Genomic DNA, 20406 nt, shown 5'->3' on the forward strand with positions numbered 1-20406 from the left:
AGAAAACACCCTTGGAGGTACATTCTTATTCATCTCACTGACTGGTAGGAATGTAGTTCAACTGCAAAATGCAATGCCTATGCTTCAAAAACCACTGGCAAAGTAGTCTCTTGAAAAAATATATTGGAATTTGTTTCTCCTTTTTTTTGTTTTTTTTTTTGGAGCTGTCCCTTGGTCCAGTGAACCTGTGTGCTCTTTGTAAATGTGAAAGAAGAGATCGGACCCTGGGTTCTAAGGCAGAGTCTGTTTATTTCAGTTTGAGCTGGGTGCCACCTGAGAGGGACCCTGACCAAAGAAATCCCTGGGTCTTTATACCCTTACAGTCTGTGCACCCGACTTTCACGCACTCGTCATGTGCCCTGCACATGCCTCTTAGTCCTACAGTGATTTATGGTCTGGGGTCTGCTAACACCTCATTGGATTCTCCATGTTCATGTGCCATTAACTGCTCTTATCTTCCAGCTTGGGGCAGTCTTGGGCCCCTCCAGGGTCTCAGGCCTTATCTGAAGATAGTCTTTCTCAGTTTCCTCCCCTGCTTAGCCATTATGCTAACAGAGTTCATTTAAAGTTCACCTACGCTAAGTTTTGAGCAGGGCCCTCTCATGCTAAGCTGAAAGCAAGTTACAATTAAACTTAAACCTACACAATTAATTTCTAATATTCTATAAGTAAACTTATTTAAATCCCCAACAATAAACTCCTAGTTTACATCTAGCACCTGGTTTACAGTGCAAGTTCTGCCTATCTCAAGGCCACACAAGTCATCTCAGCACCCTTGTTTGTTGGCTTAATCCCTTTTAGTAGGTTCTTGGTGCTTCTATTTGAGTCAGTCCGGTGTACGTCATTAATGTTACTCTATACTCTGCTGTGATACCCCCACATTGTAACCAATCACATACCCATCCACAAAGTAAGAATCAGAAGGGGAAATCTTGTACTCTCTCAAGAATCTTTCTCCAAGTCTTAGGGGATGACTTGATGCACCCAACTGGAAAGTCACTGTGGTCTGATGGACAGTTACAAGCTGGTAAGTCAAGGGGAAGAGGGGAGCATGTGTGCAAAACATGAAGTTGGCTGATATGTGAAATTTGGATAGGGTAAATTCACCAAATCCCTTGTACCCAGCTTGACACCAGAAGTTCAAGCCAATCCTGCCTCTGTACATCTTACCTGAGGACTAGGGACCTTTCTGGCAGGTCAAAATATCGCTGTTTTGAAGCATTTGACTATGATATTTTTAAGAGGTCATACCACACTACAGGCTGAATGAGAGGGTGAAGTGAACAAAAGTAAGTAAGCCCTGCTTGTATATAATAGGTAGTAATTTATAATTATGCAGTGAAATTATTAAATTAAATACAAATTGAATAAGTCTCATGTATATCCAGGCGGGTTGTAAAAATGTGGTTTACAATGCATAGTATGCTCCTCAAACCTACACTTCATGATAATTGCTGTATGGCTGCCTCTGATAGCATTAAACACTTCCAAATATATGTATATTTTGCATATGGGCAAAAACTGACCATCATACCAGGCAACGAAAGAGCAATAGCATGCCTTATATCTTACAAGTGTCAACAAAACTTTTGACTAGATTATTTCTACTAGCTGACTTTTGCATTCAAATAGGAGTCTGTCTTAATTATCCTAGTTGAGCACACTGGATTACAACTTCCATTGTTGCAACTGCCTAGCATTTTTGTTTCAGACACAATGAAATGTACATGGAATACTACAATAAGTTACCACTTTTCTATGAGTAGCTCTTGGAAAATATAAAAAAAATCTAAGATGGCAATACCTAATGCATTACAATATGTATGTAGACATTATATCTACATGACTAGGAAAAAAGAAAACCCTGCATATGAAACAACAGATTTCATTACTTCAGTCTATACCTGCTTTGGACAGTATATACACTTCTACAGCCTGTGAAGGCAGAGGTTACTGTGTGATATTCACACACATAACTGTGGTAAAACAGTATTGCTGTATTATATATAGTTAGAACTAGACACAGTTCTACACAGCACATCACATTTTGGGCTCCAGGAGATTGAATTTTGGGTTTCTGTAATACATCACTGATGAATGAAGATTTGTCCCGTCTTAAGCAGCTTCTTCAGCGGAGCAATCAATGCCTGCATAAGTAAATTTCTCGTATAGGGTAGTATTCACATAGGTCTGGGAAAGAAATAAACAGAGAAGGTGTGATGCAAGGTGCATTACCTCAAGGACCCTAAATAATACTGAAATTATTCATAGCCTAATTATTTATATATATATAAATATAAAACAGAATTTTATTCTTACCTTCCTGTCTTCTAACATCCTGTTCAGTGACACCAGTATCTGAGCAAATGATGGTCTTTCATATGGTTTCTCTTTCCAGCACTGTCTCATCAGGTCATACCTTTAAAAATCAAACACCAGCATTTGATAGTTTAGATACATAGGTTAAAGTTAAAAATTTATGGTATTAAAGATTGTGCACATTCCACTTTCAGAGGAAAATGGATTTATACATAGCTGAAATTACAATAGTTAGTTCCTGCCTGAAAAGAAATTTTTTTACTCAAATAATCAAAAATCTCTCTTTGAGCTAAAACCCTGGCATGTTGTGTAAAGAGCAGGGTAACTGGCTAGAACAGAGAGCCTGGGAAAGTATTCATGGCAAATTAACAGTGCATGCTGTGCACAAAAGGACTTGTATACTTTTTAATTTTTTAATGTACTTTTTATATTTTGTGCTCCTTTTGAATTCTTAAATGTAGTTTTTATATTTAAAAAAAATTGTTTATTAGTTTCTTGTAGAAATCATGTATTTTCTATAGCTGATGTTATGTTATTCTGTTTCTTTTTGGTTTTTTTCTGAGGCAATACTCACACTTCATCATCACAGTTGAGAGGCTTTTCCAGTCGGTAGCCTTGAGGGAGTTTTTCATATAGTTCTGCACATGTCATTCCGCAATATGGTGTTCCACCTTAAGTTTAACCATTGTCATGAACAGAAGAGGGTTTTAATAAAATAAAGTTTAATTTCATAGTAGACATGGAAAGGTGTGACTGACATAGTAACAGCTAAATTAATCCAAAATTTGGGAATATTTTGCAGCTACATTTTTATTGTTAATCCTTCCTTACTGCTTGATGCACAATATTGAAGAGAAAAATAAAACTAATTGTCAATATTCTCATTTGTGGGGCTGGCCTAAATTTCTCTACAAGTCTGAGGGCCTGGATCTGATTGTATTTGAAGTGTTTTATCAACAGCATTGATGTCACTAGGCAAGTCATTCCTTCATTAGCATCATAATAATATCTGGTATGGACTCATGGAGCTCTTACTATCAGCTGGTTTTGCCCCTTTCTGCAGATATTTGGTTGCTTAGAGTCTTGATTTTCCACACGGCATCCATATCTAATGCAAACCCATTTAGTAAAGAAAGCCAGGAATAAATCAGAAATCCAGAGCTCATGATCAGTCCAGTAGGCCATGTGCACCTCAGTCAGTAGCATCTCCTGGCCAGCATGGGTACATCTCCAGGGCAAATCACAAGGGAGATGTAACACAGCGATTTTGAGTGGTGAGAGGCTGTATCGCAATCATGATGGATAGAGGTGTCTGCAGAAATGAACTCTAAATTTTATTTGAAGGTTAATGTTCAAAAATTTTCTTCATGAATATTTGGAGTAGGAGCTAATTACTCCCCTACACTGCAATATCACAAAAATGTAAGTCTTGATTTAAAATGCAGGAAAGCTGGGGAAAAGCCACCCACCAAAATCAAAACATTGTATTCAGGCTATAATATCATATGATATCCTGGAGTTTATATTTAGGTATGGCCTCGGTTTTATAGTGTAATGAAAACATGATCATTATGGTTCTTTCTCATTTAAAATGGTACCTGAATTGAAAATCTGACAATTTTATTTCCAAGCATACTGAACCTAAATAAAATGTATTGAATAAAACAGAAAGAAAATTGAAAAAATACTGCTATTTTGAAGCAATATATTTTAAAAGACTGAGTGAATGGAGCTGCCTTGGCTCAGATTGTTTATTTGTGGAGTACAAAGTTCAGATACTTACCTAAACTAACAATTTCCCATAAGAGGACACCATATGACCATCTGCAACAGAGGGATATTATGAAGTGCAACAAGAATGCAATAAGAATTAATATTTTTAAATGGTAGATAGTTTTGCTAGTATTCAGGGAACACAGAGAAGTGTGGTATGTTTTTCTGTATTTTTTATAAAATTTTGTATAATGCTGGGGTTTGTAGAATCAGAAAGCAGGAAAAGTAGCAAAATTAATTCACTCTGAGTCAACCAAAGACCTTTATCAGATTTCAGCAAATACCGTAGTTATAGAATTGCTTTTCCAAATACAATTTCTAGTTTCCTAAATAAAATACCAATTTCCTCTGGGTTTCCCAAAGATTCATCAGGTCTCCTGTTTTGAAAGAGAAATACAGCTAAAGTAGTGGGGCACATCTAAGTAGGTTGAGAACGCAGAACTTGATCAGACCCTGATGAAGAAATAAAAGTAACTTTTTTGTTATGGGTTTTATTTTTTGCTTCCATTGCTCACTCATGCTGACATGACTACTGAGTCTTGTGAGTTAAGAGTGGATGTCTCATGCTAGCTGCCAAACTTTCCTTGATATGGAAAAATATTTCTTTGTTTAAAAAATGCCACTTGAACACATACTTACACATCACTATTTGTGGTGTAAACACTGTAATTTAAAGATTCAATTGCCATCCATCGCACTGGAAGCCGTCCCTGGAAATTATTTAATGAAAGTTTTATTTTTCAGTTCTTGGTATAGCACTATTGCAATTTCTATGCCAGAACATATCGTTCTGTGTTACTTTAATGAAAACTGACTTTATTCAAGTAAACTTTATCAAGTAAATAAACTTATTAAACTTGTGCATTTTTACAGAAGAAATTCTTTACTGTGAGAGTGGTGAGACACTCGAACACGTTGGCCAGAGAAGTTGTGGATGTAGGATTGTTCAAGGCCAAGCTGGATGGGGCTCTGAATAACCTGGTGTAGTGAAAGGTGGGGTTGGAACTAGATAGTCTTTGAGGTCCCTTTCAAAACAAGTCATTCCATGAGCCTAAGATTATATGATTTGCTTCCCAAGGGAACAGTTCACATGAAAGCTAATAAAAAAATTATCTAATCAGCATCAAGGTGAAATGTAAATAATACTTAAGACAATGCCTCTGACCATCTTGTTGCCTTGACAACACAGTGCTATTTCTGGTCTATAGCTACATGATGTTTGTTACATATCTTTCTATTTCAGATCTTCCAAAGCATTAACTCTGGACACATCCTGATGTACCTCTGGTTACCATATTGCTAACTTTGGCCTTGTTCAATAGAATTAGACCAGCTTGACTCATCTAGTTTACTGTCATCCATATTCATATAATTTTAAATTACATTGTATATTATAAACATGGTATAGAATTTATTTACAAGTAGATGTATTTATGTGTATATTAATAAACATGTGCATATTTTACATGTTAACTATAGCATTTAAATAATTAGTTCTGTAATACCTGTAAATTTGCATTTTTGTTCATATGAAAACACAGATTAAGAAATAAGAAAACAAAATTAAGAAAACAGACTGTATCAATTTGGTTTGGTCCTTACCATGGTCTTCTTAACATAAACTTCTTGACCTCTTGACAAGCCAAAGTCAGCTATTTTTGCAACATAATTTTCTCCAACCAAGATGTTTCTTGCTGCCAAATCTCGATGAATAAACTAAAATAATCATAATAGTAATAATAATAATAACAACCACAACAGTAATAATAATGATGTAATAAAATAAGGAAGTCAGTATAATTGAGTTTTACATGTATTACTTTACTGCTTTATTGAAAATTGCAAACATTTGGAGTAAGAACACAAAACAAAGAAAATGGTGTGGTATGTCACTACCAAGAACATCTTAAACTTTATCTGAAAATGAAAGCAGTTAAATACCATGTTGTTTTAAGTTTTAATGCCTCTTCCATGATTCCTCATGACGTAGTATTTGATAGGTTTAAGTGGAGACAACAAAATAAATCTCATTCAGTGTGTGCTATAGAAGCTAAAATTAAAAATTAATTTAATTAAAGGGCATATTCCCTGGAAAATTATTTGCCATGCTTTCAGTGGATAGAGAGTTGAAGACTGACCTGTTTTTGGCTCAAGTAGTCCATCCCTCTGGCAACATCTGCTGCAAAATGCAGAAGCTGCTGTGAGGAAAGTGTAGATGCGGTACTGTTGGCAATAGCAAATGCCGGGTCTGTCTCTAGTACTCTGCTTTTCCGAAGGAAGTCCAGTAAATTTCCATGGGGGGCATATTCAATAGCAAGGTAAAGATATCCTAACAAAACATCAGATAGTGAGCATATCACAAAGTAAGAGATGGTCAGTAATAGTCTTTGGAAATTTACACTGAAATTTACACGGAAAGGAAATAAACATAAAACAGACTGGAGGGAAATGTCAAACAAGCTAATTTCTAGGAGTAGAGAAGAATTTAGAGCTAGTACTGAACATCATTTCTGGAGCATTAATGTGGACTTGTAGATCCAAACACAAGTTTATCTGACCTTTTAACAAATGTTGTACACAGACCTGGTAGTGTTTCTCTGGACTGTATGGGCTATATTGTGAGAGGGGCTTTTTTTAACTAATTTTTAAAGTGCGTGTATTCAATAGTACCTTACCCCTATGTTCACATGCTCCCAAAAGATTTATGATGTTGGGATGATGACCAAGTTTACAAAGAACTTCAAGTTCTCCGGCAAAATCTCTGTGATCATCTTTTGAGGCATACTCTGAAAATCAAAACAGCACTCATTGATGTTTTCCTCTGAACTGAGTTTATAACAATATTATTTTTAAATATGAGGAGTCTGAGTTGCTTGGGCCACTACTATTTCAACCCCAGTAGAAAGAGGAAAACTATAAGGTACATTAGTGTTTACGGAAAAAGGTAGGATTTTTCAATGAGAGGGAAAAAAAGAGAGAAACAAATGTCTGCAGAAGCTATCTTCAGAGAAAGGAAGCATCTTAACACACCCTGTCACTCTCCTTCTTACTTGAGAGTGTAAAATGTTGTAGCAGATCTTATGAGAAGAAGCTGCTTAAAAATCCTTCCCTATGTTTGCTGTTGATTATTTCTGCCTGTATGCAGACCTTGGCTATTTTTAAATTAATCATCCCACTTAAAAGTGTTTTTCAATTTGCCTAAATAATGATCTAGTGAATTACAATAAAACATGTACATTCTTGCAGTATTGTACATATTGTAGCTCTCTCTGGAAGGTATCTATCATGCCCAATGAATAAAAAGAAGATTAATGATCCCCATGGTATGTATATATACAGATGCATGGATGCAGTTGTCTCTGAATGGCTGAAGTAAACAAGATGAACAAATGCTATGCACCAAGACTAGTTCTCTGCTCCTCTTTATTCAATGCATCTTGCTTTACAGATGAACTCACATGAAGCTCATATTGATCTATGAATTGAAAAATACATGATATTTAATGATATCAACTACTGAGGAGAAATAGAAACTAACTTTGCCCAGCAGAAGTACAGTCGTTGACAAATCTTGGCCTAGTGACACCTGATACAATTTAACTAGTAATTTTGAATATTTATTGTAGCTTTAGAAGAGGGTTACTAAGCATTTTGTACGACAGAGAAACACTAGAATACACAATCAAGAAAATTCTTTAGTCACAGAATCCCTGGTCTTTACTACCTTTCATCCTTTTTATTGCAGCATCCATGCGTAAGCCATCTTTCTTAATGCGTGCTTTCAGGACTTGCCCAAAGTTACCTTCCCCAATCACATCTTGAAATTTTATGTCATTCCACTCAAGAACTGGATAAATAGTAGGATCTGGACTGGTTTTTGCTTTCCTGCTCAGAGTGAGAGTACCGGAATTAAACTGCAGAGCTGGCTCTTCCCTCTGCAACAGAGTTAAGAAAATGACATTAACTGTGATTTCTACTTCACTGAGCAATGCTCTGATTACATTTCCCAAATACCTGTGCTCACTCATCTACACACACACACACAGAGAACCCAATCCATCTCTTACATACACAAGAGTACTCTAGACAGTTACACTACTTCAGACACTAATTGCAACAAGGAGTTCTGCCCAGATCCACAAAATTAATCAGGCTTCTAATTTGTGTGTAAGTACCTTTTAGATCTGGGCCTCCTGAACAGTCTTATAATCCTTTTGAAGATAAAGGACATGGGCAAAAAATAATGTGATGAAACTGATCTCAAGAGCAGTTTTAAGTCTCAGGTTTGAGATTTATCTCATATTAGGCTTAATTAAATCTTGTGTTGGTGAGGTGAGGCAAGAAGAAGCAAGGAAATAAAAAGAGAACGGAAATTATCTTCCTCCATACCTAAGGAGACATCTCTTCAGTTACACATTCTCATGAAATACTGCTATGGGAAAAGTTTTAGGACTAGGAGACAAAGCTATTCTGTGTGCCCTGCAGACTGATCATATCATTGGGTGAGCCCCTTGCCCCTGTTTATGAAACAACCTATTCAGATACATATGAAGGAACTCTTTGGGCCAGCTTCATTCTGCTCTATGGGTTCCCCTCTGAAGGCAGAGAAAAGCACCAGAAAGCAGAGTGACTAAGAGACTGCAGCAGGATACAAATATATACATGTGTATAGAGAGATACCTCCATGTAATGTTAAAACCTTCAGCAATTTCCTCACAGCCAAAGCTATAATGTTGCCATTGATAGGTCCCTGATGTGCTGTCCCCAGGTTGAAAATGGATGAACATGTATTAGCTGTTGTTGATGCTCACAAGCAACATTAAATATTTGGTAGTTTTCAAAATCAGGCACAACTTCATAGAGGCAGAACAGGCTCCTCTATTCTGTCTGGCTTGGTACTTGTCATACACAAGAGTGACAAGGCAGAAGAAGGAGCATAGCAAATGGTTTGCAACTTTTTTCAAGTCAAGCTTTCTACCTCCTAGCCTGTAACTGTGATTGCTTTAGCTTTCAGGTCACTAGTAGAGAAGCTTTACAACAGTGCTAACTGCACACATAAAGAGAAGACAGTGTTTAGGAAAGCCAGGAAAAAGAAATTGGAAGAAAAACCAGGAAAAGATGAGCTAAAGTTAACAACCAAACTGACACAAGAAAGCTGGTAACCCACCACCACATTTTGGAAAGCCTGAGCCATTCGACGCTGGAAGTTGGCTCGCTTTAACTGCAGCATGATGAGAAAGGCCAGGAGAATTGTTACACAGGTCATCCCTGCAGAGCCAAGGATAGCAATAAGCAGCATTTTGCCTCCTTTTGATTCATATGGAGCTGTTGAGGAAGGACATAAGAATTCATCATTATTTTCAGCATATTCTGAGTTTAGCAATACATTAGCAATGTGTAACTGAATACTCTGGTCTTGTAAACTGTTTAAAGATGTGACGATACATCCCTTTGTTTTCCAAAAATGTCAGAAACATTGGATGCTCTGAATTTCAGATGTATGAGCACCTGCATATTCTGTTGAATTCAGTCAGAGCAGAGATGAGGTCACATTCTGTTAGTGATCTAATAGTCTTGCTATATGCAGCTCCTTTAATTTTTGAGTCTCTGGTCCCTGTCTGGTGGATATGCACAAATGGTGCATGTTGTCACTTCATCAATACCATGCAGTGAACTAAGAATTAAATATTGGTGGTGGTGTGTTTTGTGTTAAAATTAAGAGCAAAAGAAAACTCAGATTCAAAAATTAGTATTATGACTGTGTCTTAGCTAACTAGTTTATACAGCCTGTCCTGGTTTGTGCAAATCCAGTATGGTGGATTAACTAACCTTTAGTTTCTGGAAGAGTCTTCAGTTCAAATGATGTGTTCGGGTTGCTCAAGCCAATGTTGTTCTGAGCATTAATCTGAACCTGGTACACAGTATCTGGCTCAAGGCCCTTGAGGTGATATTGAGTAATGCTGGTGTTCTTTATGATAATATCGATGTGGTTGTACTCAGCCTTGCCATAAATTTTGTAGCTGATGATGATGGAGGAGATGGAATGACCCTCAGCAGCTGTCCAAGAGATGACTGAGGATGTGTCTGTGGTATTAGAAAACCTGATGTTGTTTGGTGCAGGAGGGATTCCTGAGAACAAACACAAACACACAGGGCATTGGAGTGTACATCCACCTCTTTCTCCTCTCCACAGAGAACAAAACATTTTCCTCAGTCCTTTTGCTGTGTGAAACAGAATATGTGGATGAGCTATGGTTACTGAATGCAATAATTTTATGATCTTGATGTGCAGTATGATCCTTGTAGCAGCATTCCATACTTGCAGGAGCAGCTGGAGTGGCATGCAGTATACTGTCTTTGGATGAAGATACACATTCTCTGATCTGTAGGCAAGCACACCATATTTGCTTTCAGATTAATATTAATTTCCTTCTATACTGAATCATCATTTCCTTTTAATTCCCATATCCCACACTTTCACTGCTTCAGGGAGCAATTACCTGTCAGGCTGTTAGAGAGAAAGGAAATTGATACCAACATTTCCAAAAATCTAATCAGAAAACCACCAGAAGGGGAGAGTGCTACACTTGTGGACACAGCCATGAATACTAAGCTAAGTACCTTCTCCTGGAAAAGAGGACCCTTATGTGTTTCTCAGTGCAGTTTGGTGTCAGAGCTCAGGAAAGTGGAGAGTCCCATGACAGCCCTTAATACTTCCACTAATACGTATAGGATTTCAGTGAGGGCCTCCTTACACGACCTATAAGGAGGAAGAAGCCCATCTTTCCAGTGTGTGGTAAGGGCAGTGTCACCCATCAGCCATTCAGATGGACAGCTGTTCAGATGGTAGTTCATTCAGATAGGGCATTTGTTGTGATGTTATGAAAGCACACTGCTCACACTCAGGGAATTCAAGGGCGGTCTTCAGTGTAGCACACTTAACTACTCTTTGCTCACGGGGGTTTTACCTTGCATTGTATCTTCTCTTCTTTAAGTGCTGACAATTTCTGTATTATCATAGCCAAACTGAGTAACAAAAGAGCTTGGAGTAGTGAACTCTGATGGCTCATCATTCTGAGAAGGAAAAAAATGCTACTTGTGTCAGAAGCACGAGTTGCACTGAAAAGAAGATGTAGATTCTCAAGCTTGTTTTTCTCCATTTAAAAAAACCCCAACACATTAATAGTTCCTGACAATTTCCAGTAGAAGAATTCCTTTGGAAGCTGAGCTTTCCAAATAATAGCAATAACAACCACAAGTGATCATCAGGAACTAAATGTTACCAAAATAAAGGATTACATTTAATGTAGTCATCAAGTGACAATTAGTCTGATCACTGGGGGTAACACGAAGAATTAAACAGAAGGATGTGAATCAGCACTTACTGTCACTGAAAGTCCATGCATACAGATAGTTGCTCCATTCTCCTTGGGACCTGGTGTTCACCCGTACCCTGCACATGTACTGCTGTCTAGGCTCAAGATCTTTAATGATCAAGGTGGACATATTTCCTGGCACTTGAGTAATAACACTGCTCTCGTCACCGTTGTCATTCACGCTCTTCCTTTCCACTTCAACACGAATATCATCCTCTGTCCTCAGTGTTAAAGGATGCCATGACAAATTCAATGATGTCATACTTTTTGGAAAGAGAGTGATACCTTCTGGTGGAGGAAGACCTTGGAAAAGCCACAGTGAAACAGGGAACAACATTTCATGTCTGGTATCTAAGCTAAAACAGGGTACCTGTTATTCCCAACCACTTGCCCCAGCTTGGGGTGACATAGGGTAATTCTCTCAGCCATCCCACATAATTTGGCAGAAGTTACATCTAAGAGGCAGTGATAGTCCCACAGTATCTTATCAACAGCTGATGTGGCAACAAAAGGGTGTCTTCAATGAGCTGGTGTTGCAGTTGCACTTCTTAGATGTGAGAAGCCAACTGGTGCTGTCTTGTTAGATAGGTCCTGGTGCAATCCTCATTTATTCTGTATGTCTGTATTCAGTTTGGGATCTATCCTCAGTGGACTAAAAACTTTCCTGCTTGTTAAAACATCTTCATTTTTAAAGTAAATTGATCTAACAGTAAAAGGAAGGACTGCAAAAAAGTGATTTTTATCTCCAAATCTGCTGCATAGCTAGCCAAAATATATAAATTTTTCTTACCCAGATCCCTCATCTCTAAATCAGGGAAAAGAATAGATCTGCCTTTTTCTGCTTCTCTTCACCTCTGTTTTATGATTTGGTTTTTTCCTTTCCTTTCCTTTCCTTTCTTTTCTTTTCCTTTACTTCCTTTTTTTTTTTTTTTTTAATATCCCTTTGTCTGAGATTCTTCTGAAAGAGTCTACAAAGTTTTCAAGTGCAGCCTTCTTTGCTCAATTGAAAGTGTTCTGACAGAGATCAGGGAACAGACTGCAGAGAAAAACAGCTGAAACACCCCATTTGTGAAAAGTCATGGTGGTGACTTACCAAGCGCAGCTGTTGTGAAGCTGGCCTGTGGTCCAGGATGGCCTTCTCCACCTTCCCCTTGCCGACTCAGCTGAACACAGAACTGATACTCCGTTTTGGGTTCCAGATTGTCCAGTCTTTTAGTTGTGTCTTTTACTGACAACAAAAGTCAAAAGAAAGTAAAACCATGGCCCATGTTGAAATATGTTATGGAAGAAAATGTTTGGAAAATACAAGGTAATATATTCAGGCTCCTTTTTTTGTTGTTGTTCTTGATTCACTAGGATAAACTAATTAGATGTATAAAAAAATTATTTTTGAGTTCCAACCCAGCCCAAAGGTTGCCTCATCTGCCCTTCTTTCAAGACAGAACTATATTGGTTACTTAGTGTTCTTTCTGTACACAGATTTTGGATTATACTGATTTAGTAACAGCTGTTGTTAAAGTTCCTGTTATGTTTCCTATAGTATTTTAGGCCATGCATAAAATTTGAAAGCACAGCTGGAGGAGGTCATCTACCTCATAAGCAGGTTTCATTTTGCCCATACTATTACTGATAAATATTTTGGTAAGTTACTTCATTCACCAGGGGCACAATGAGCACAACACAAGATGCTAGATGACCCAGCATGTCTCCGTACTGCCCACTGCTTTTGAAAACCTGTTTACATGGGAGTTTAAAACAGCTGGGCCCAATACTAAGTGCACTTAGTCCTAAGGAAGAAGGGGAAAACCTTTTGTTCCTAAACTGAATATACACTTTTGACTGCTGTTGGTGTAATACATCCATATGAGCATTATGTGTAGTGATAAACAGTCACACATCCAGTCACAAAAGGTTTAACTTCTATGCATTGTAAAGTCTTTTGAGGATAATCAAGAACAGAAACACATGATGTTTCAGTTGGTGGGTGAAATTTGTCTTTAAGGGAATTAAAGAATGTCCTCTTACCTTCCACAGACATCCAGGACTGATAACGTTTTGCTGGCTTGTACAGAAGTTTTGTAGACACAACAGGTCCATCTCCATTGTGTAATTCAGCATTGATATCAATTATGAGAAAATTATGTCCTCTGTCTGTCAGCCTCGGGGCAAACTGTGGCACAGGAGGAACTGAACAAGAATGCAAGTATTAACCTTTTATATAACCTTTTAGCTTCGTGTATCAGTAAGACTCTGGTTATTCCTAGATCTGTAGGAAAATGGAAGATGCTCTTCAAAACTCTCACAAAATAGATAGGTCTTTACACACTAAAGCTGACAGTTAAGATATTAAAAAAAAATTTGGGGTGTTCTTCTAAACCTTATTGTCACACTTATTCTTTCAATATACATAATTAGTATGGTACTTAAAATGGGTTTTTGTTCATATTCCAACTGTAAATATTTATTCAGGAATGTCCTGGGGTGATGTTACGAAGCCGCTTTATTCCTTACCCATCCGCTCCATGCCCAAGGCGCTGTTTCTTTGAGCTGGACCCGGGGCCGGGGCCACAGGACCGAGTGCGGGGCAGGCGAACGGCCGGGCCCAGCGGCTCGGGGGCTCTGGGGGCTCGGGAGGGAGTGCACCGGGAGCGCTGTGCTGCTCTTTGGGTTTCCTTTGTGTTCCAGCTAGTGGGAAAAAGGTTCTGCTGGGCTTTTTTTCTTGTTCTTTTTCCCTTCCCTTGCCTCACTGTCTCCCTTCCCTCCTCGCCGGTCCGGGGAGCCTGCAGATGGCCCCGGCAGGCCCGCAGGGTGGCCCCAGCCAGTCCGAGCCTGCATGTCTGTTCCCTCTCCGGGAATTTGTTGTATTTTGAGGTTTGATTTTTTTCCTGTTCTACCCTGTTTTGTTTGGTGTTAATAAACTGTTTGGTTTTCCCACTTTCACCTGCTGTGACCGACTTGTTTTATTGGTAGAGGAAAAGGGGAGGCCCTTTTCCCTTTGGAGGAGACACTCACTCTGGAGTGTTTCCTCCTGAAGTTTTGTATCCAAAACTGAGACATAAATTTGGTGCCCAACTCAAGGGGCATGTGAACGTGGAAAAAAACCCCAACATTCTGGTTTGAAGCATTTTGTACTGAAGTACAGCAGTAAGACCATGCTGTTCGATTTAATAATTTTTCTGTGGAACCTAACCATAAGTTCATGTCCACAGCTATGAGCAATCGGGTTCCTGGATCACACTTTTTATAAGTCAGGAATAAGAATCAGGACTGCCATTTTAATATGCCTGGTGTTAGTGATTTCTTGAAGTTTTACAAAAGTAATGGAAACCATTGAAAATGTGTATGTTATGTTGTTTTTCCATCCTGGCCTTGGTAGTTTTCTTTTGGAATGTATTAGTAATTACACCCAGTTTGTTAGGGGAAAAGCAGGGGATGATAATTCCCAGCCTTTCATCTCCCCCTTCAGATCTGGCACGTCACCTTTTGAAGTGTCCAGTTTCCCCTGGATGTCAAAGATACCACCTTCTTGCTATGTTATTTAGCAGGGTTCCTCTATGTGGTCTCCAGCTTATCTAAAATAAGGGCTGAGATTTCCAGAGGGGTTGCCCAGACACCTGCCCCAGTTGTGGAAAATCCTAAGTGCTATGGGGTATGGGAGGACATAGGCCAGACCCTGAAGCAGTTTTCTGACCCAGTAGCCTGGAACTTCCCCCTTGAACAAATTCAGAATCCAGCTGAGGTGGGGAAGTATCTGAAGGAAAGCTGCAATAACAACACTGATGGAAAGGAAAAGCTCATTGCCATGTGCTGGGTCCCAGCTAACGCTTACTGCACACTGCTGGATACTGTAGGGCAAAAGATGCAGCCAGAGGAGCAGGAGAATAAGCCAGCAGACACCCCAATCACTCTGGCTGCAGCTAAAGCAGATGGGGAGCCTAAACCAGTAACAATTGCCCCTGTCCAGAGAAAGAAACACAAAGCCAAATCCATTCACCCGGTGGATAATGAAGGGCAGCCAGGACCTTCACAGCCAGCAGAGGAATTGGAACCTGAAATCATCACAGAGTCCCTGTCCATAGAGAGCCTTTGTACCCTGAGGAAGGATTACACCCGACGGCCTGATGAAACTAGATTAAGTTGGATGGTCCGGATCTGGGATGCTGCAGGCGATGGTACAATTCTGGATGGCACTGAAGCGAGGCATTTGGGATCCCTGTCACATGATTTAAGTATCGACCAAGGGATGACAAGGGGCCCTGAAGCTCTCAATCTCTGGACACGGCTCTTAAGGAGGGTGAAGGAAATATATCTGTGCCAGGAAGATCTCCAGCTGCAGCTAAACCCCTGGAAGACATGGAACAAGGGATTCAATGCCTGAGAGAACTGGCAGTGATAGAGATCGTGTTCTCAGATGACCAAGCAATTAGGAGCCCTGACATGGTAAAATGCACACCGGTGATGTGGCTGAAACTTGCACAACACACGCCACCAGAATATGCCCCTGCTTTAGCAGTGATGACATGGAATGATGGGGATGAGACAGTGAGTTCTATGGTGAGGAGGCTCCGGGCGTATGCAGACACTGTGCGTGGCCCAACACAAGCAAGAATCGCAGCTGTGGAAAAGAGTCTGTCAGAGACCATACAGAAGATGGAAGATAGGATGGACAAGACTCATCAGAAACTCGGGAAGGAGCTGAAAGAGGGCCTGCTCCAAATTGCATCAGTGCAGACCAGAGGCCCTGTTACCAGAAGCAGACGTCCCATGGCTAGGGAGAGAGGGTACACCCCAAGAGCTGAACTATGGTTCTTCCTGTGTGACAGTGGGGAAGACATGAGGAGGTGGGATGGAAAACCAACTTCTGTCCTGGCGTCACGGGTGCATGAATTGAAGGATGGTAATGCTCAGAGAGGGAGTTCCACCAAAGAGAAGTAGCTAGAGTTTGGAATGATAACCAGGACTAGAGGGGCCCTGCCTCTAGCCAGGTAGAGGCCAGGGAAAATCACGTCTTTTGGACAGTGTGGGTTCGATGGCCTGGCACATCAGAACCACAGAGATACGAAGCCTTGGTTGACACGGGCGCGCAGTGCAAATTGATTCCATCGAGACATGTGGGGACAGAACCAGTTTCTACTTCTGGAGTAACAGGTGGATCGCAGCAGTTGACACTGCTCGAAGCCGACATGAGCCTAACTGGACAAGAGTAGAAGAAACACTCAGGGGCCCCATGCATTCTGGGCATAGACTTCCTCTGGAGGAAGGAAAGACCTGAAGGGACTCAGGTGGGCCTTTGGAATAGCTGCTGTGGAGGCAGAGGGCATTCAGCAATTGAACACCTTGCCTGGGCTGATGGAGAATCCTTCTGCAGTCACTCCTGAAGGTAGAAGAGCAGCGAGTGCCAATTGCCACCTCGACAGTGCACCGCTGGCAGTACCGGACAAATCGAGACACTGTGATTCCCATCCACAAGATGATTTGTGAGCTGGAGAGCCAAGGGGTGGTCAGCAAGACCCACTCACCCTTCAACAGCCCCATCTGGCCTGTGCACAAGTCAGAAGGGGAACAGAGATTGACTGTGGACTATTGTGGCTTGAATGAAGTGACTCCACCGCAGAGCGCTGCAGTGCCAGACATGTTGGGGCTCCAATATGAGCTGGAGTCCAAAGCAGCAAAGTGGTACGCCACTATTGACATTGCCAATGCATTTTTCTCCATTCCTCTGGCAGCAGAGTGCAGGCCTCAGTTTGCCTTCACCTGGAGGGGCGTGCAGTACACCTGGAACCGACTGCCCCAGGGGTGGAAGCACAGTCCCACCATCTGCCATGGACTGATCCAGACTGCACTGGAAAAGGGTGAGGCTCCAGAACATCTGCAATACATTGATGACATCATTGTGTGGGGGAACATGGCATCAGAGGTATTTGGGAAAGGAAAGAAGATCATCCACATTCTCCTGGAAGCTGGCTTTGCCATCAAAAAGAACAAAGTCAAGGGACCTGTCCGAGAGATCCAATTCGTAGCTGTACATATATGTATAAATGTTTATGTTTAAAGTTGAAATGTATTAATTTGGGCATTGAGCAGACAGTATGGAATAAGGGGTGGAATGTCCTGGGGTGATGTTATGAAGCCGCTTTATTCCTTACCCATCTGCTCCATGCCCAAGGCGCTGTTTCTTTGAGCTGGACCCGGGGCCGGGGCCACAGGACCGAGTGCGGGGCAGGCGAACGGCCGGGCCCAGCGGCTCGGGGGCTCTGGGGGCTCGGGAGGGAGTGCACCAGGAGTGCTGTGCTGCTCTTTGGGTTTCCTTTGTGTTCCAGCTAGTGGGAGAAAGGTTCTGTTGGGTTTTTTTATCTTGCTCTTTTTCCCTTTCCTTCCCCTTGCCTCACTGCCTCCCTTCCCTCCTCGCCGGTCCGGGGAGCCTGCAGGTGGCCCCGGCAGGCCCGCAGGGTGGCCCCAGCCAGTCCGAGCCTGCATGTCTGTTCCCTCTCCGGGAATTTGTTGTATTTTGAGTTTTTTGGGTTTTTTCTGTTCTACCCTGTTTTGTTTGTGTGTTAATAAACTGTTTTCTCCATTTTAGTTTGCCGTGACCCACTTGTCTTATTGGTGGAGGAAAAGGGGCGGCCCTTTTCCCTTTGGAGGAGACACTCACTGTGGAGTGTTTCCTCCTGAAGTTCTGTCTCCAAAACAGAGACAAGGCATTTTTCGGCAGTGCAGAGAACAGAAAGCTCAGCCATGCTAGAGTATAAAGTTGTGCTTAAAATTAGAGAGACAAAGGCACTTGAAGAAATTCTTGCTTTTACCTTTGACTGTAACTTGAAATGGTTTCTCTGCCATTCCTGCTACTGTCTGTACACTGCAAACCCAAGTTCCTGTATCACCGGGCAGGATTCGATTAATTCTAAACATGGCTTCAGAACGATTACTGGTAGAAATTTCATCAGGCTGAAATGACAAAAGATGTACAGGACCTGAAAAATTTGGGCATTTTGGAGTATTCCGATGATACTTTGAGTTTAGCAATATCTATAAAAAGCATCTATAATGGTCAACACCATATTTTCATATATGCTGAGAACTTCATGGGGTATCTCAGAATACCAAAATTTCATATTATGCTTGAAAACCATAGTATGCATTCACTTCAGGTAAAGTCAATAAAAACATTGGAAACAGAAGAAAGCAATTGATCAGGAGCCTACCCTTAGGACAGTTCCATCTTGTTTCAAGAGTTTGAATTCTTCAGATTTAGGAAGTGGCATCCCAGTTGCTATACAAAATGGCTTGAACTCGACGCCAGAATTGAGTTCCACAGGATCTAGTAAATTTACTATCTGAGGCGAAAAATCTGCTGAACCTACAGAAGATATATAGTACTACATCACCCTTCAAACAGACATTTAAAAAGATGGGTTTAGGTGTGCAGGCAGTGTGGGTGTCTGGCTCTGCCTTCCCTCACGTGGGCATATGCAAGAATCATGCTTAGCAAAGTCAACATTTTTTACATCATTTTATATATAATGTGAGAAGGAATGAGCCCTGTGTTCACTCTTCTTTCTTTTTGTGAATCTTCTCCTCTCTTCCTTGCTGACATTTTAAGTACAAACAGTCTAGCCATGGCAAAATCATGTACACATTTTGTTCTGACCTACAGTACGTACTTGCTCTCTATTTAATCTGTTTGTAAGACCAGTCAGATCACAACAGTATAGTTTGGCTGGTTGGATCACAGTCTTACTTCTCTATTTGTTTTTGTTCTTGTAAAGTTTTACAAATCATCAGTGGATTTATCACTTTATTTATCCAGCTAAAATAATAAATGCTGAGTGCATCTTACGGATCACCTTGCCTGAATCCAATGAGACAAGGTATGTTCAGCTTTGCAAACTTTACTTTCTCTCAGAGAGACAGAGCAGTTTCAAACTCTGGTGTTGTATTAGTGTCTCAGTCATCACTTTCAGGTCATGAAAGTGATGGTATAGGAATGTATGCAGACAAATAAGAGGGAGGTAATGGTAAAATACCATGAGATTATATAAAAGGCTGGATGTGCAACTTTTGTCAGGGATTGATGTTAAGATCAGTCAAGCCCGATGGAGTAAAGCTTGAAAATCTACCTCTAATGAAAGCAAAATCAGATTAAATGCAACATATAGGTCAGAGGCTTAAAAATACTGTATTGCAATAAGGCTGTACAGAAGTGTCTGGGCCCCTGGAAAGTAGTGGGCAGAGCAAGAATACCAGCCTGGAGCAGTAATGCTGTACCAGCATTAATATCTGTTTCAGTTACACTGGAAACAACCATTTACTACTTTTCTTTACCTTTTTTTTCACATTGCAGACCATGCCATCCAAAGGAGCAGATGCAGCCCTTAAATCTGTCACATGTTCCTCGATTGTGACAATTACATTTGAGTTTGCAATCTGACCCATAAAACCCAGGTTTGCATTCTGCAAGTACAGATGTTGCAGTTAGTGCAAAGGTACTATAAAATATGTTCCATTATTTTTCAATCTCATTACTGAAAAAATCATTTTAGATGACTGTAAAAAATACCATCTATTATTCTCCTCTTTTGGTTTCCTTCTGTATTTCCTGTGTGCAGAACATTAAGGACCCCCTCCATTCTTTTTTTTTTTTTAACTATACCTTTATCACATTCCAGTCCCATCCATCCTGTAGCACAAGAACAACCATATGGATCTGGTAGACAGAACATATAGTTTCTGCAGCCATAATTTTCTTTACAGGTCTCTTCACATGTTTTGCCAAATGTGTTGGCTCCACAAGCTGTTGAAGGGAGAGAGGGAAAGAATAACCCAATAGCATTGTCTGCAAAAGAGCTAGTGCTTCTAATGATACAGCCTTAGACAAGAGAAAACATGAATTTAAAGTAAAAATAACACTTTGATCATTCAAATACTAGATATATTAACA

The 20406-nt window shown here is 40.3% G+C and overlaps 1 protein-coding gene across 3 annotated transcripts in view; it reads right to left on the minus strand.

The window, feature by feature from the left end:
• Positions 1 to 229: 229 nt before the first annotated feature.
• Positions 230 to 20406, minus strand: part of TEK (TEK receptor tyrosine kinase) — a 53356-nt gene continuing 33179 nt past the window's right edge. The window contains exons 6-23 of one of the 3 annotated variants that reach the window (XM_048292266.1): positions 20119 to 20259; positions 19791 to 19919; positions 18671 to 18825; positions 18272 to 18413; positions 13494 to 13655; positions 12562 to 12696; positions 11478 to 11771; positions 9922 to 10221; positions 9260 to 9417; positions 7817 to 8027; positions 6768 to 6878; positions 6231 to 6421; positions 5695 to 5808; positions 4732 to 4802; positions 4103 to 4143; positions 2894 to 2990; positions 2320 to 2419; positions 230 to 2190 (exon numbers count right to left, since the gene is read on the minus strand). In XM_048292266.1, coding sequence (XP_048148223.1) covers positions 2116 to 2190; positions 2320 to 2419; positions 2894 to 2990; positions 4103 to 4143; positions 4732 to 4802; positions 5695 to 5808; positions 6231 to 6421; positions 6768 to 6878; positions 7817 to 8027; positions 9260 to 9417; positions 9922 to 10221; positions 11478 to 11771; positions 12562 to 12696; positions 13494 to 13655; positions 18272 to 18413; positions 18671 to 18825; positions 19791 to 19919; positions 20119 to 20259 — 2627 coding nt within the window. In that variant the 3' untranslated portion in view covers positions 230 to 2115. The remainder of the gene's footprint in view (positions 2191 to 2319; positions 2420 to 2893; positions 2991 to 4102; positions 4144 to 4731; positions 4803 to 5694; positions 5809 to 6230; positions 6422 to 6767; positions 6879 to 7816; positions 8028 to 9259; positions 9418 to 9921; positions 10222 to 11477; positions 11772 to 12561; positions 12697 to 13493; positions 13656 to 18271; positions 18414 to 18670; positions 18826 to 19790; positions 19920 to 20118; positions 20260 to 20406) is intronic. The other 2 variants (XM_048292268.1, XM_048292267.1) reach the window with 2 other exon arrangements.

Source organism: Corvus hawaiiensis, chromosome Z, assembly GCF_020740725.1.
Source record: "Corvus hawaiiensis isolate bCorHaw1 chromosome Z, bCorHaw1.pri.cur, whole genome shotgun sequence".
Classification (NCBI taxonomy): Eukaryota; Metazoa; Chordata; class Aves; order Passeriformes; family Corvidae; genus Corvus; species Corvus hawaiiensis.